This window comes from Oryctolagus cuniculus, chromosome 1 (assembly GCF_051225735.1).
Source record: "Oryctolagus cuniculus isolate XC-2025 breed Fujian yellow rabbit chromosome 1, ASM5122573v1, whole genome shotgun sequence".
Classification (NCBI taxonomy): domain Eukaryota; kingdom Metazoa; phylum Chordata; class Mammalia; order Lagomorpha; family Leporidae; genus Oryctolagus; species Oryctolagus cuniculus.
In genome coordinates this window covers 103,682,900-103,700,389 of record NC_142867.1, presented here as the reverse complement: position 1 = coordinate 103,700,389, position 17,490 = coordinate 103,682,900, and the positions used below count along the sequence as shown (strand labels likewise).

Below are 17,490 nucleotides of genomic sequence, written 5' to 3'. Positions count from 1 at the left end.
TAACAGAGAAGCAGACCATCTTTCCCGAAGTACAATTAATTCAAGCAGAGCTATTTATTTACAATTGAACTGTAAATACTATATCTTTTCAAAACTACACAAGTGTATATAATTTACCATCAAAGACTTAAAATTAAAGATAATTTTCAGAGGATTGGATTGGAGACATATAAAAGTTGAAAGATTGTATCAGTAGCAGACCTACACTCTAAGAAATACTAAAGAAAATTCTTTAGCAAAAAGAAAAATGACACTAGATAAAAATATGTATCTATACAAATGAATAAAGATAAAAATGTGCATCTCCATACAGAAATGTGGTAAATATATAAGATTTAAAAAATATATTGAAATCTTTTAAAAAGACATTGACCTTTTAAAGAAAAATAACATTGCATTGTGCATTATATAAATTAGGTATGAGTAAAATATGATAACATAAAGCCTGAAGCAGCAAACAGAAGTATATTATCCTAAGATTCTTATATGTGAAGTGATAAATATTACTTGAAAGGAAACTGTGTAAATTAAAGACTGGTACATGAATATTTATAGCAACTTATGAACAGTAGCCAAAAACTAAAGCCAATCCAAATGTCTATCACAAGATGAATGGATAAGCACAAACCAGGGGTATATGTGGGGGTCTTTAAAAAATTCTTGGAAAATGTATGTTATGAAAAATGAACAGATTTCAAACTGTTCTGCACAAAAATAAATTTATCTTTCAATTTCTCTTTCCTACAGACTTTTTGAAGTACCCTTATATTCATGTAACAGAATATTCTCTGCAATAAAAAGAAACTATTTGTTGACACACATAACAAAATAGGTGAATCACAAAATAATTATACTGAGGGATAGAAGTCAGGCCAATAAAGGTGTAATACTATATGATCACATTTATATAAAGCTCTAGAAAATACAAACTAATCTATGGTGACAGAAAACAGATCAGTGGTTCCCTGGGGGTAGGATGGGATCAAAGTTCCAAAGAAACTTTTTGAATTGATGGATATCTTGATTATGGTGATGTTTTCACAGGTATGTGTATGTGTATCAAAATTCATGGAACCGTACACATTAAATATGTAAAATATATTGTATGTGAATCATTCATTCATAGAATTGCTTACGAAACAATTTTGGACTTAAATTTAGGTTAAGAACCAAAAATATTTAGATCCAATGTTCTGGTACCATAAAGGAAAAAGTAAACAGGTATTTTAGAGAAAGTCTATAACAAAGAGAATATTAATGATGTTTTAAGGGTAAGAATGGATCACAGAGACCAATAAAGCGAATATTTTCTTATTAGAGATAAAGGAACCAAAGTCCCAGAGAGGCTTAGTGACTTGACCACTTATAGCTACAGTGAACTTAAGATCCACAAACTCAGAGATTATTTTATTGAGGTTATCACTGTATCCCAACACCTAGTACAGAGCCTGTGGCAAGCAGGAGCTCAATAAATATTTGTTGACTAATTTTTTCATAGAAAAGAAAGGTACAATGAAAGATAAAGAGGAAAAATTTCTCCTTGTTTTTGATTTCTAATCTCTATAATACAGATTACAGAATTAAGAAGTACCTTGAATATCATAAGTGTAAGAAAATAAATTCTATTCTGCATCTTTAACTTACTAGATTTCAATTATAATATACTTCAAAATTTCTAACTCATATTACCAATTCTTAAATAAGCAGAAAAATTAATAGAAAATACTCAATTCATGCAGACTAGTGACCTTTTAAAATTAAAACAAAATTTAAGGAAAAAAGCTTACCAAAAATTTCTCCATTTTTGGCATATTCGGTCACAAGGTACAACATACTTTTGGTCTCCATTACCTATGGATAAGTAATTCCACATTAGTCTGACAGGAAATGGTTGAAATTTATCACAACAGTCTATGAGACTACCTCTATTAAAACTAATAAAACAATCAGAGTTATGAACAACTCAGAAACTGTTGATGAGTCTGTAAGTCTGACAGTACCCTTGTATTAGTACTTTCGTGGAAAAGCTGGACTCTTGCTCTGCTACATGTGGTCCATGGTACAGCAAGAGCAGCACTGCCCAGAAGCCTGTCAGAAATGGAGACTTGCAGGTCCAGTCCCTAGACGTGCTGAACTAAAATTTGCATTTTAACAAATGCAGGTGACTTTTTAGGTACCTTAAAGTTTGGGAAGTATTAATACAGCTAACAGGAGTTCTGAAGATCAATTTTTTCAAACCTCTTCTCCGCCTTTCCTAGTCTTGTTTTTATCATGGTAGACCCTGATTAGTAAAAGAATAATAAAACAGAAGAACTTAGTTTATCTGGGCTGTAGCCTAGCTAATCAAGCACATTGTGATATTTCTCCTAGTACACTTCAATACTGTTACAAAGTGCTATAATTTGAAAACATTGTTCAAAAGCTTCTGTTCATAGCTCTACTGTCATATACTTTTATTCAGTTTTTCTGAAACTTTTTCCAGTTTCAGAAAGAAGTATCATTGTCACCAATTTAATTTTTCAAACGATACTGATTAGACATTTGTTTAGAAAGGAACCACATTTTTAGATTCAAGGAGTGATTTTTAGACTACTTCTCTTTCAACTGTTAGGCTGAAAACTAATTCTGTTCTAAAATGTAGGTTTTGGGGGCTGGTGTTTGGTGCAGTAGTAAAGATGTCAGTTGGAATGCCTGCATCCCCTACCAGAGTGCCTGGGTTCAAGTTGCTGTCCTTTTCTCAATTCCAGCTTCCTGAAAATGCACAACCTGAGAGGCAGCAGGCGATGGCTCAAGTACTAATCCTCAAGAGATGCAGACTGAATTCTTGGATCCTGACTTCAGCCTTGCCCAAATCCAGTTGTTGCAGGTATTTTGGGGGGAATGAAATAGCAGTTGCAAGATTTATCTCTCTCTTTTCCAAATAAAATAAACATAAATAAATGAAACAGAGGTTTGGGACTATTCCCCATCAGGCCCAAAACTAAGAGCTACCTGCAATACGGGCATAAACAAATCAAACAATTACTCAACCATAACCAATTATTTAGTTCAAATAAAGAGAATTATCATATGAATCATGGTACTTTCATCCTCGGTTTAGCTTATGGTTCATCAGAGACTTCTAAGAATATGGTTAGTTTCTTTAGAAACATCTTCTTTAGAAATAATATCTATTATAAGGCTTAAAGGAGAAATGCTCTGATAAAATCTGACATAAGAGGCCTCGGCAGTTTTAGAATTTTTGAAATGTTTGAGTGGCACATCTTAGCTTCTTATTTTTAGGAGACATATCACAAGACAGTGGTCTTCACATTTTCTAAGATTTGTTAATTTACTTGAAAGGCACAGTTACAGAGAGAGACACAGACACAGACACACACACAGACACAGACACACACACAGACATCTCTCATCCACTGCTTCACTCTCCAGAGGGCTGCAACAACCAGGGCTGGGCCAGGCCAGAGCCAGGAGCCTGGAACTGCATCTAGGGCCTCCCACATGGGTGAAGGGGCCAAGTACTTGGGCCACCTTCTGCTGCTTTCTCAGGAGCATTAGCGGGAAGCTAGATGGGAAGTAGACCAGCCAGGACTTGAACCTGCACTCATATGTGGATATCATGTTGCAGGCGGCTTAACCTGCTGTGCTACAATGTCAGCCCCAGTCTTCACATTTTTTTAACAAAAGTTGTTTTGTCAAATATATGTATGTATGTAGGCATGTGCACATGTATTTGTGTGCATATGTGTATATATATATCTATACACATACACAGACACATTTATATATACAGATATATATATACAGACATAAATACTCATGCTTCACTGTATAAATTTATTATATACATTATAAAGTACATTTAAGAAGACAAATATAAACAGAAATAGAAGTTCTAATATTTTCTTCTTACATTCCTAAGGACAATTATGCTAACCCATTTAAGTGCTTGTAGTGGTAGGATAAGGAAAAAAGGTCTTGATTTGTAAGCTATTTCTATGGTGTAAATACTACTCTCATTGCAGGTTTTAACTTATTAATGTAATGTTAATCAGTTCTCAAAATTTAAAATTTACAACCATTCCCACAAGCCTATACAGGTTGGGTTTAGCATACCATGGTGTGCACACCATATTTTGGAGATCAAAGTCACAGACCAACATACTGTAACATTTCAGCTTAAAAGCAGTTTCAAAAAGAAAAGTTCTTCATATTAATGAATAGAAAATGTTTAAATGTTTTATATTATTCTTAAATATGAATTGTTCTTGAAAAGTCTTTATCTGATAAAACAGTACAATTTTTAAATAAGCAAAACTCAAATTCATCAGGTTTAAGCCAGGTATAATAAATGCACAATTGCAGACTTTTAAAATAAATAACTGGCAGTCTGAGAGACAACTTAAAATAAAGCTACAGATTAGTTTCTGATTTCTGAACTTTATAACTTAAAGATAATACAAACAAATGGATATACCCAGCTGAACAGAAGCACATATTTACTTTCACAGATAAGAGAAATAACAGAAAAGGAAAAATCACAATACAAAACAGAACTGAGAAAGCATGAAGAGGAGGAATGTGGCGTCATACCTGATACAGTTTGATTATGTGAGGGTGGTCTAACAATTTCATTATTTGTACTTCTCGGTAGATTTTCTCAAGGTTCACTGCATCCAGCTGAGATTTATCTATTATCTTTATTGCCACCTGCATCCCAGAACACAAGTAAATACAATTAGTATACCTCAGCTAATCTTTTCCAGTTAAGATCCTTTAAATAAAGGACATTTGAGATTTTGCCTGTAGGTTCCCATGACAATGAAAGCTAGTTTAAATTCAATGCTCTTTCATTCATTTATTCAACAAATATTTCTTACATGTCTACCATCTGGAAGGTGCTATTGATTTTGTCTGACAGTATCCTTACCGTGCTATGAAGCATAACTATGCAAAGTTACTTTAATAAAACATTTTTCTCTTTCAGTACAACTGCAATGCCCTTTTTACTCCATGTATAAAATGAAGACAGCCCTAGCTGTTTCAACTAGTTATCATCCCAAAGTATAAAGTACGTAAAAACCAATGATCAGTCCAGTAGACAAGAGTTCAAAAGTTCAGAAGACAGTTTCTGTTGTACTAGAAATACCAAGTGATAGATTCCAAAGCATATAGATATACCTTTCTGGGAAAAATATCTAAGTATTAAAACTCATCTACATGAGGGGCCAACACTGTGGCGTAGCAGGTAAAGTTGCCACCTGCAGTGCTGGCATCCCATATGGGTTGCTCCGAGTCCCGGATGCTCCACTTCCAATCCAGCTCTCTGCTATGGCCAGGGAAAGCAGTACAAGAAAGCCCAAGTCCTTGGGCCCCTGCACCCATGTGGGAGACCAGGAAGAAGCTCTTGGCTCCTGGCTTTGGATCAGCACAGCTCCGGCCATTGCGGCCAATTGTGGAGTAAACCAGTGGATGCAAGACCTCTCTTTCTCTCTGCCTCTTCTTCTCTCTCTCTCTCTAACTCTGACTTCCAAATAAATAAATAAAATCTTTTAAAAAAGTCATCTACATGAAAAAAAAATTAAACTTTGCTTTAAAAATCAAGGTAAAAATGCTAGGAATTACACTAAACTTTTTCTAAAAAGAATCTCATTTCAGAAAATGTGGCCTCATTCTGTCATAGCCAGACAGGAACTCAAACAATCTCAAGGTTGATGATTTGAAGAAACTATATTTTAAGGGGAATGACTGGGTAGTCAGAAATCAACAACTGGCCACTTTTTATGCCATGTACGTAGAAGAGTTAATTAAAAAAAAAAAAAAACAACACCAGTAGATATTTGGTTAGCAATTAAGGCATTCTAAACTAAATAAAAATTTCAGGTAATGTTTAAAACCATCCAAATTTAATACTAGTATGCTTCGAAGACTTCCCATGCTATCAAAAATTATTCTTAACATAATATAGTCACATGTTGTTACTTCAGGATAACTTTTAATAACAGCTCTTGCATGTGCCATAATAGTTAAATACTCCCAAAAGGTATCCAGGAAAATAGGACTCAACTTGTGATTTCATTTAATTTCCTCTGTCTCCTGTTCACACAATTAGCTTTTTCCTTCTCTGTCCTTTGCTGTTATCCTCTAAAACTCTACGGTGGTTATTTCTTCCCTTTCTCTATTTCTAATTTACTGTCCAATCAGCTTGTTTCCTGATTTAATTGAAACCCACAGAACAATCCAAGCTTCCCAGAGGAAATCAGACTACTAAACATAATGTGTAAAATTAAATTTATCGCCTAAGAAAAGGGGTGGCTCCTCTAGCCAGTGAGGCACACAGGCTCTGTAGCAGCTATTTTCATTATGTTTGGTAGGGTTTTATTTATTACCACAATAAAAATATTCTAGAAAGTAAAAGGTTTTAAACTTCAACAGCCAGATAAGCAGACTTGATTAATATTGTACAGATATATTACTGGACCTCCTCAAACCTAAACACACTTAAAGAGATCCATCTCTCCTCAAATAAAAGTAAAGTAGAATCCAGTATTATCAGTTACTTTAGGTAACTCTTGGTAAAAGCTGCCAGATGAAAGGATAAACATACACTTGAATTTCCTCAACATTCCTTAGGAATGTAACCTGCAGTTTCAGAGACATGCGCATTTTGAACAAAATGTCTTGCCTAACAATTTCTATAAAGAGTCTAGATATCAGTGCCTCTCCCCACCCCAAACTTTTATAATGAGGTAGGTCATAGCTATCTAATAAGTGAGTTGGAGAAGAATTGTGGTTTTTTTTTTATAGTTTTGTCCATTTCTTTTTTTTTTAAACTTTTATTTAATGAATATAGATTTCCAAAGTACAGCTTATGGATTACAATGGCTTCCCCCCCCATAACGTCCCTCCCACCCGCAACCCTCCCCTTTCCCACTCCCTCTCCCCTTCCATTCACATCATGATTCATTTTCATTTCTCTTTATATACAGATCAGTTTAGCATACATTAAGTAAAGATTTCAACAGTTTGCTCCCACACAGAAACACAAAGTGAAAAATACTGTTTGAGTACTAGTTATAGCATTAAATCTCAATGTACAGCACACTAAGGACAAAGATCCTACATGAGGAGTAAGTGCACAGTGACTCCTGTTGTTGACTTCACAAATTGACACTCTTGTTTATGGCATCAGTAATCAACCTAGGCTCTTGTCATGAGCTGCCAAGGCTATGGAAGCCCCCTGAGTTCACTGACTCTGATCATTTTTAGATAAGGCCATGGTCAAAGTGGAAGTTCTCTCCTCCCTTCAGAGAAAGGTACCTCCTTCTTTGATGACCCATTCTTTCCACTGGGATCTCACTCTGAGGAGATCTTTCATTTAGTTTTTTTTTTTTTTTCCCCCAGAGTGTCTTGGCTTTCCATGCCTGAAATACTCTCATGGGCTTTTCAGCCGGATCCGCATGCCTTAAGGGCTGATTCTGAGGCCAGAGTGCTGTTTAGGACATTTGCCATTCTATGGGTCTGCTGTGTATCTCACTTCCCATGTTGGATCATTCTCTCCCTTTTTTATTCTATCAGCTAGTATTTGCAGACACTATTCTTGTTTATGTGATCCCTTTGGTTCTTAGTCCTATCATTATGATCAATTGTGAACAGAAATTGATCACTGGGACCAGTGAGATGGCATTGGTACATGCCACCTTGATGGGATTGAATTGGAATCCCCTGGTATGTTTCTAACTCTACTGTTTGAGGTAAGTCAGCTTGAGCATGTCCCGAATTGCACATCTCTTCCCTCTCTTATTCCCACTCTTATATTTAACAGTGATCACTTTTCAGTTAAGTTTCAGCACTTAAGAATTGTGTATTGATTACAGTATTCAATCAAAAGTATTAAGTAGAACAAACAAAAAAAAAAAATACTAAGAGGGATAACATATCATCTCAGCATGATTACCAGCTTCAGAAAACTTTGTGCTGTATATGTCTTAGGTACCATACTTAATGTTAAAGAAAAAGCTTAGATACTAGGTATCAATTAAATCAAGGCATTAACCAGAGATATCATCTCTTTTTTGGAACCTTGGCTTGAAGAATAAAAAGTGAAAAATACATAAATTATCTAATTAAATCTTAAAATAAAAATTATAAACTGCTTAATTTTACTAACCAAAAAAATTATAAGAGATGAGTAGTTTTCTCTTCGATTTTATTTTGGGTCGCTCTCTTTGTACAACCATGAACATAGGTATTTTCGTCTTTACATTGTTACTTCTATTTGTAAATCTGCTATAAGAGGATTATGCTTCTCTAAAGAAAAAACAGAGTGCATGTCAGTAAGTTCCTTTTATTTTTTATTTTTATTTATTTAAAAATATATTTATTTATTTGAAATGCAGAGTTACAAAGAGAGGGAGAGATCTTCTATCCACTGGTTCAGTCCCCAAATGTGTTGCAACAGCTGGGGCTGGGCCAGGCAGAAGCCAGAAGCCAGGAGCCAGGAGCCAGGAGCCAGGAGCTTCATCTGGGTCTCCCATAATGGGTGGCAGGGGCCCAATTACTGGGGCCATCTTCTACCACCTTCCAAGGCCATTAGTAGGGAGCTGGATTGGAAGTGGAGCAGCCGGACATGAGCCAGTGTTAATATGGGATGCTGGTGTTGCAGACAGAGACTCACCCACTTGTACCACAATGCCAGCCCTAGTATGTTCCTTTTAATAGCTAGAGATGTCACTCTAATAACAAGCAGCCCCCAAAACATGTAACAACTTAAGCTGAACAGAAGTTTATTTCTTGTTCTGGTAGAACTGCATGGGTGAGGTTAGCGAGCATGTGAGTTTCAAGGAGGCTTCACTATTTTTAATGTGTGGCTTCCACGGTTACTCTGAAGGCTGTCTCTATTTGGCCAAAAAAGGGAAGAAAGCTCACAGGGGCCCTCATGCAAGCTTTTTATGGGCCAGGTCTGGAAGTGGAGCACATTATTTCTGCTCATCCCATTAGTTAGAACTCAATCACATGACCACCCTTAAATGCAAGGGAGGTGCAATGATGGTAGAGCTGCAGGCCCAGAAAGAAGAGTAAACAACGAATTTTTCGTGATTCCACTAGTAGTTGCTGCCACACTCAATGAAGTTCTTTAATAAGTACTTAGAAATATAATAGTAACAACGATGCCTTTCACAGCTGTACAGCACTTTTTAATTTTACAAGATACTTTACTGTATTTTATCTCATATTTCTCAATTTTGTGAAGTTAATGGAACAAGCAGCTGATGAAAATGTGATTCAAAAGATGTCACATAATCTACAAAGGTCCTAAAGTTTAGAAGAAATAACCCTAGGCCTTCTACCTTCACATTCAATCTTCTCACCATTTCAAACGGTCAGTCACACAGTTACTGAGCAACTGAAATCATGCCTGGGACACAAAAACTAAAGAGATCTGATTCCTACCTTCAAGAAACTGAGGTCTGTGAGCAACAAGATGAACAAATAACCCATATTGTGGCATTCCCTCGGGGTGCACTTTTAAAAGTCCCAAACTTAGAAAAACACTGTGTTCCAATAGTTTATTTTAGAGATAAACTACATTTCTGGGAACTTACTCTTTGCACCCCTTTTCCTAGTTAGTTCTGCATGTAGTACCAAGGACAAAATGTGTATGGTTACAAGAAATTCAAGAAGGCCAAGAAAAAGACTCTGTAAACTCAAGGATCTCTTTTTAGTTGTTCATCCAAATGATCCAAACTCTAATTTTTAATCATGCATAATCTTTAAAATAAACTCATCAGCGGATTTATAGGGCAACAGAAAAATGAATACTCCTCTTAAGGGCAAATGGAAGGTTTCCTCTGTAACCCTGGGGAGAACAGAGGATAAAATCAGAATGACCACTATCACACTAAATCCCACGTGAAGTAGCAACCTTGAGTTATCCCAAGCAATGCTCGGGAAAATGTGAATTTAAAACAACAAAATGCCATTTTCACTTAAAAATTTACAGATATTTAAAAATAAATACCTTGTAAACTAGGCATCAATAAAACCATCACTTTTATAAGGCTGCTGGTAGCAATATAAAATATGCAATCATTTTTCTGTAAAGCAATTTGGTAGTCTTTAAGAACCCTAAAATTTACCCCATTTGGCCTAAAGATTCTACTTCTGAAAAATCTTAAGGATATTATCTGAAATAATGACAAAAATTCAAGAAAATATTTTCAGTACTTATTTATAATACTAAAAATAGAAATAATTGGGAAATAATTACATGAATATGGTTAAGATTATATGATGAATATTATAATAGCAATTAAATGGCTCCTTTTAATAATGGGAAAATGCTTAAAACTAAAATATTAAATAGAAAATCAGGGTACCAGTGACATCTCAACACGAAGTATACAGAGAAAAAGACCAGGAAAAATGAGACTCAAATATGACAGAAAATTATCAGTGAATGAAAAGATCGGATTACTTCCTGCTTTCTACTTTTTGGTGCAATTGTTCTTCAATAAGCAAATATTTTCTCGTAAGAGAAATGAGAGACACTAATTTATCATATATGCTATTTTCTCTACCTATGAAATATTAGTCATTTTCATTTTCTTGTTTTCTAAATTCTATAGAACATAGTTTATTTTTTAAGATTTAAATATCAGTTAAAACCAAATGCATAGAAATGGTCCCAATAATGTTAGGTGAAAACAATAAATATGAATGTAGCAACTACATAAAACACAAATGTGGAAGAACAAAAAAATTAAAGAGTAGAAATGAAAACTATGGGAGCCGGCACTGTGGTGCAGTGGATAAAGGCATGAAGGCATCACCTACAACACCAGCATCCTATCTGGGCGCCGGTTCAAGTCTGATATCCACTTCCAATCCAGTTCCCTGCTTATGGCCTCAGAAAGCAGCAGATAGCCCAAGTACCTGAGCCCCTCCTCCCACATAGGAAACACAGAGTTCTTGACTTCTGGATTTGGCCTCAACCTGCCTTGGCTGTTGTAGCCACTTGGGGAGTGAACATGCAGATGGAAGTGCACTCTACCCCCTGCCCATGTAACTGCCTTTCTTTTTTTTTTTTTTTTTTTTAAAGGCAGAGTGGATAGTGAGAGAGAGAGACAGACAGAGAGAAAGGTCTTCCTTTGCCGTTGGTTCACCCTCCAATGGTTTTGCCATTGGTTCACCCTCCAATGGCCGCTGCGGCCGGCGCGCTGCAGCGGGCGCACTGCGCTGATCCGAAGCCAGGAGCCAGGTGCTTCTCCTGGCCTCCCATGGTGTGTAGGGCCCAAGCACTTGGGCCATCCTGCACTGTACTCCCAGGCCACAGCAGAGAGCTGGCCTAGAAGAGGGGCAACCGGGACAGAATTGGGCACCCCGACCGGGACTAGAACCTGGTGTGCCTGCGCCGCTAGGCAGAGGATTAGCTTATTGAGCCGTGGCGCCGGCCATCAATAAATAAATCTTAAAAAAAAAAAAAATGATGTGGCCGGCGCTGTGGTATCACAGGTAAAGCCACCACCTGCAGTGCCAACATCCCATATGGGCACTGGTTCAAGTCCCAGATGTCCCTCTCCCAGTCCAGCTCTCTGCTATGGCCAGAGAAAGCAGTAGAACGTGGCTTACGACCCTGGGCACCTGCACCCACGTGGGAGACCTGGAAGAAGCTCCTGGCTCCTGGCTTTGGATCATCAGAGCTCGTGCCATTGAAGCCAACTGGGGAGTGAACCAGCGGATGGAAGACCTCTCTCTCTCTCTCTGCCTCTCCTCTTTAGGTAATTCTTTCAAATAAATAAATAAATCTTTTTTAAAAAATGAAAACTGTGTTAAACTGATGAGTAAGAAGATTTTTTTAAATTTTCAAATTTTAATTAAACTTAGCTTTGACTTTATAAGGAAGTCACACAATAAGAACTATTCTGACAACAAATCAGGAGGGATTAGTATGTGCTTACTGTCTTAGCATTATTTCCTACTAATATACCAGTTCTTACACTGCCTTTCCGAATAACCAAATAGCACTATCCTTACCAAACAACTAAATGTTTGAAATTAAATACACAGACTTTCAAGTTTATGTAGTTCTCCAATTTATGATGGTTCAATTGTGCTTTTTTGACTTAAAGATGATGCAAAAGTATACAGCCATATTTTGAATTTAGGCAGGGAAGAAAAGCTAAATTTTGATCTTTCCCTGGGTTAGCTTTTCTTCCCTGAGGATTGACTACCATTATCTATGATATTGTGAATATGCAGACCAGGAGGATCACCACCAACCAGTTACTTCAGAGGAAACAAATGGTCATGAATGTTCTTCACCCTGGAAAGGTAACAGTCCCTAAGAAATTTGGGGAAAATCAGTCAAAATGTATAAGACCACAACAGATGTTATCTTTGTGTTTAGATCAGAACTCATTTTGGTGGTAGCAGGACAACTGGCTTTGGCATGATTTACAATTCCTGGGGTTATGCAAAGAAAAATGAACCCAAACATAGATTTGCAGGACATGTCTATATAAGAAGAAAAAGACCCCAAGAAAATACTGAACGGAGCATAAGAACAGGATGAAAAAGTCAGAGGGGCTGCAAAGGCCAGTGTTGGTACTGGCAAAAAGCAGGTATACAAGATTTTGGAATGACTAACTGCAGGGATCATATGAATTTTTTATAAGAGAGTTAATAAACTATACAAACATTCATATAAAATTGCATAACAAACTAGCCAAAGGAGTGGAAATAAATAAAAGAAAGTATAAGCATTTTTTATCAATGCAAAAAAACTAGTAAATTCAAAAACCCAGAACAGAATACTGCTTTCCCCTATTAAACCGGCAGACTTAAGTAGTAATATTCCTGGTGAATATGCAGTCTTCCTGGTAAAAATTAACAGATACTTTTCTGGAGGGTAATTTGGTGTCTTACATCATTGATGTGATGTATGTTAGTCCCTGACCCAAGAATGTCACTGCTATGGAATTTCCCCAAGGAAACACGCAGATGTGCACAAAGATGTAAGTAGAGGAATGTCTTCTGAAACATCATGTTACAGAGACAGCAAGAGAGAGAAATAAACTGAATGTTCATTAGTAAGAAACTGATTAAATATAATATGGATGGTTACATTCAAGAATACTATTTAACTATGCTTTACACATGGGAAACTGGAAGAATGTTGAAAATATGTTAAGTAAAAAACATCATGTATATAAATAATATCAATTTTATCACACATATATTTTATAACAAACAGAAAATGAATAACAAACAGAAAATGAACCAAATATCAACAGTGGCTATCCCTGGGTCTGAAAAGTGAAAGTAAGATGTTAATTTTCTTCTTTGCTCTTTTCAACAAGGTCTACAGTGAACATTCACAACTTCTGTAACTGGGGAAAACCACAATGAACTTGCAGCTTTGTTTCCCAGTGTAATTCACCCAAGATTCAGTTCTTAAACTATTTATTTTTAAAATGTTTTTAAAAGGGGCCAGTGCTGTGGTGCAATGGATTAAAGACTGGGTCAAAACCTGGGTCTCCAGTGCTGGTGCTGGTCTGAGTCCTGGCTGCTCCACTTCTGATGCAACTCCCTGCTAGTGTGCCTGGGAAAGCAACAGAGGATGGTCCAAGTGCTTAGGCCATATGGGAGAACTGGAGAAGCTCCTGGCTCCCCGCCACTGAGGCCATTTGGGGAGTGAACCAGTGGATGGAGGATCTGTCTGTCTCTACCTCTCTGTAACTCTGCCTTTTAAATAAATAAAAGTAAATCTTTCAAAAAATGTTTTTTAAAAATAGTTACTAGGGCCAGCGGCAGGGTTCATTTGGTTAATCCTCTGCCTGTGGCACCAGCATCCCATATGGGCACCAGGTTCTAGTCCCGGTTGCTCCTCTTCCAGTCCAGCTCTCTGCTGTGGCCTGGGAGGGCAGTGGAGGATGGCCCAAGTGCTAGCTAGGGTCCCCGCACCCGCATGGGAGACCAGGAAGAAGCACCTGGCTCCTGGCTTCGGATCGGCACAGCGTCAGCCGTAGCAGCCATTTGGGAAGTGAATCAACGGAAGGAAGACCTTTCTCTCTGTCTCTCTCACTGTCTATAACTCTACCTGTCCAAAAAAAAAAAAAAAAGTTTCTAATGAAATTCCTGTTTAACTTTCAACCTTTTGGTAATCTCAAATTGGATACGTAGGCTCTTTAAAGGATGAGACGGTATTTTTATAAACGTTCTATATAAAGAAATTTCAAGAAGATAGAAAGTAGGAGAGGCACTAGGTACACTAAAGAGGAAAGATATCTTAAGGCATTTTGGAATCCAGTTGACTCCAAGGAAATGAATGCTCAATCAGCAGTGGACCATAAATCAAATATCATGTGAATCCAAGGAGAGAGGCCAGTTTCAGTTATTTCCAAAGAAATGTTTTCTTAATTGCTTGATTCTGATAGAATTTCCCTGAGGATTTAAAATCAGAACACAATAAACTCTGCTAAAGTTAAATATTTCTACAGAATATAAGAATTTACACAACTCTTTATTTTGCATGTTTATTCCCCTGCCAAAATAGAACAGATCATTTCTAACAATATTTTGAATCATTTGCCAAATATTATTTGTCTGGGGTGCCAACACACTAGAGGACAATTGTAATAAAGTATTTATATTCCATGACAAATATAATTTCTATTTTGATATATGCAATTAAAGATCACACATAGGCCAAAATATAAGTAGTGATTAAGTTATGTGATAACAAATCCTTCTGTTGCACAAAGAACAGCTGCATCTTAAAATATGAAATTTTCACAGTACAAGATTAACAGAAGACTAATGAAGAGTTTTAAAATTTTAAAACAAAATAAAAAATTCAAATGTATTAAAAATAAGTTCTCTTCAAGAAACATCATAATCTGAATATAGTCTCTTTCTCTTGTTTTTTTTCCTTGCTATAAAAATGCAATTTTGGTACTCTGGTCTAGAAAGCTTTAAAAACTACTACATTTTAAGGTGGTAAACATTTGTGCCTAAATATAAAAGCTCCAAAATGCATAAAGAAATCTCTTTAGTGAAAAAAGTAGTTTTCTCAAAGAGGCATGGTGTTGAGGAAAACTCAAGTTATCTGTGATAGAAAAGATCTGAAAATAGCTAATGATGGTTGCCTGTGAATAATGATATTATGGGTAATACTTTCCTTACCACTTATCTATATTTTTTAATTTTTTAATAATCAACATGACAGATTTGGTAATAAATATATACATATAGATCTTTAATAAAAAAGTAATATCTTCTCTGATTTCCCTTCTAAGAATTTACCAGCAACTACTCTCCTCAAAAATACTTAAAATGCAGAATCACAATTATAGACACAAAAATGCTCACTGCAAATTATTTACTATATAACTGAAAACTTAAAAACTATGCAATATTCAATGATAAGGGAATCATTAAGTAAAATGAGATTCATCCACAAAGTACAACCCTATGCAGCCATTAGAAATGTTTTATAGTTTTAGAGAATAAGCAAAATTCTTAGGTTACAATGTTAAGTAAATAAAAGAATACAATTTATACATATGTATCATGTGATCCCATCTATGGAAAAATGCATTTTAAAAAGAGATTATAGAGGAAAATGCCACATTGTTAAGAATGGTTTATTGCCATTGATGGGAGGCACCATACATACACTTTCTTTGTATACTACGCTTTTCTTTATCCTTTTTATTTTCTACAGTAAGACACTGCTTCTTTAATAGGAAACAAATTTAGGGGCACAAGTAGTCTTTCTGGAATTTTACTTGAGACAAAAAATTTAGCTAGAAAGATAGTTATTTTCTGGTAAAGTATTAATAAAACAAAACACCACTTAAGGACACTCACAGAATAGCAAACTAACAACTACTACTGCCTAAAATAGTTTAATTGCCTAAATGCTATTATTCTTTTCCCATATGCTAATTCTGTAAAACTAGCTTCTCTAAATCATAAGCCACAAACCAGTACTACAAAGCTTTTATGAAATATTGTATTAAGAAGCTGAATTCTACCACCACCTGCCTTCCCTTTGTGTGTAAAATTTACATAGAGATCTAACACAGGAATAGCTGCTTCAGATGATGATGTAATTATACTTCTTGAACAACTTTTTTTTTAAGTTAGAGTTACACAGAGAAAGAAAAAAAAAAGAAGGAGAGGTGGGGGGTGGGGGGAGGTCTTCCATCTGCTGGTTCACTCCCCAATTAGCCACAATTGCTGGAGCTATGCCGATCCGAAGCCAGGAGCTTCTTCTGGGTCTCCTACGCGGGTGCAGGGGCCCAAGGACTTGGGCCATCCTCCACTGCTTTCCCAAGCCACAGCAGAGAGCTGGTGGCAGCTTTACCCAATACACCACAGCACCGACTCCTTGAGCAATGTTACTATTTGATAGAGTAGATTGGCCGGCGCCGCGGCTCACTAGGCTAATCCTCCGCCTTGTGGCGCCGGCACACCGGGTTCTAGTCCCGGTCAGGGCACCGGATTCTGTCCCGGTTGCCCCTCTTCCAGGCCAGCTCTCTGCTGTGGCCAGGGAGTGCAGTGGAGGATGGCCCAGGTGCTTGGGCCCTGCACCTGTAAGGGAGACCAGGAGAAGCACCTGGCTCCTGCCTTCGGATCAGCGCAGTGCGCCGGCCGCGGCGGCCATTGGAGGGTGGACCAACGGCAAAGGAAGACCTTTCTCTCTGTCTCTCTCTCACTGTCCACTCTGCCTGTCAAAAAAATAAATAAATAAAAATAAAAAAAAAAAAGAGTAGATTAAAATGATGATTTTTTTTTTCCAAAAGGGAAGCAAACTTGGAACTCACAAGCTCTGCACAGCATACATTATCTCTGCGTAATACAGGACAAGGGACAGAGAAGAGCCCATCAGTAACGGAAGGCCTGACTGTGCCCCGACTGCACATGACACTCTGCACAGATGCTTACTCTGAAATCTGCCTCTGGACCCAACCTGGGGAAGAGGCTTCTAAGGCTTGAAACATGCAAACTTACACTGATGTTAGAGCACAGTATACAAAGATACTTTTATAAACAATAGGATTAATTGTAACAGTTTGTTGATTCTGTAATTGTTCTACTATTGTAGTATATTCAACAATGAACCTAAAATAAAACAAAACGTTAAAGACTTCACTAGCTTTATTACAGTTTTAAGGTAGTTAGTTGTATATATTAAAGACACACACCCACTGGGGCTGGTGCAGTGGGTTAAGCTGCTGCTTGCAGTGCCAGTATCCCATATGGGTACCGGTTCGAGTCCTGGCTGCTCCATTTCCAATCCAGCTCTCTGCTGTGGCCTAGGAAAGCAGTGGAGGATGGCCCAAGTGCTTAGGCCCCTGCACCCACGTGGGAGACACAGAGGAAGCTCCTGGCTCCTGGCTTCGAATCGGCACAGCTCCGGCCGTTGCAGCCAATTGGGGAGTGAACCATCAGATGGAAGACCTCTCCCTCTCTCTGTATAAC

General features: G+C 37.1%; 1 protein-coding gene and 1 pseudogene across 3 annotated transcripts in view; one reads left to right on the top strand and one right to left on the bottom strand.

Moving 5' to 3' along the window:
* The window catches only part of SIK2 (salt inducible kinase 2), a 149,094-nt gene that overhangs the window by 128,224 nt on the left and 3,380 nt on the right, over positions 1 to 17,490 (bottom strand). For 2 of the 3 annotated variants that reach the window (XM_002708396.6, XM_008261575.5), the window contains exons 2-3: positions 4,594 to 4,710; positions 1,788 to 1,851 (exon numbers count right to left, since the gene is read on the bottom strand). In XM_002708396.6, coding sequence (XP_002708442.2) covers positions 1,788 to 1,851; positions 4,594 to 4,710 — 181 coding nt within the window. The remainder of the gene's footprint in view (positions 1 to 1,787; positions 1,852 to 4,593; positions 4,711 to 17,490) is intronic. The other variant, XM_089333710.1, reaches the window with a different exon arrangement.
* On the top strand, positions 12,123 to 12,764 carry LOC127484798 (small ribosomal subunit protein eS24 pseudogene; annotated as a pseudogene).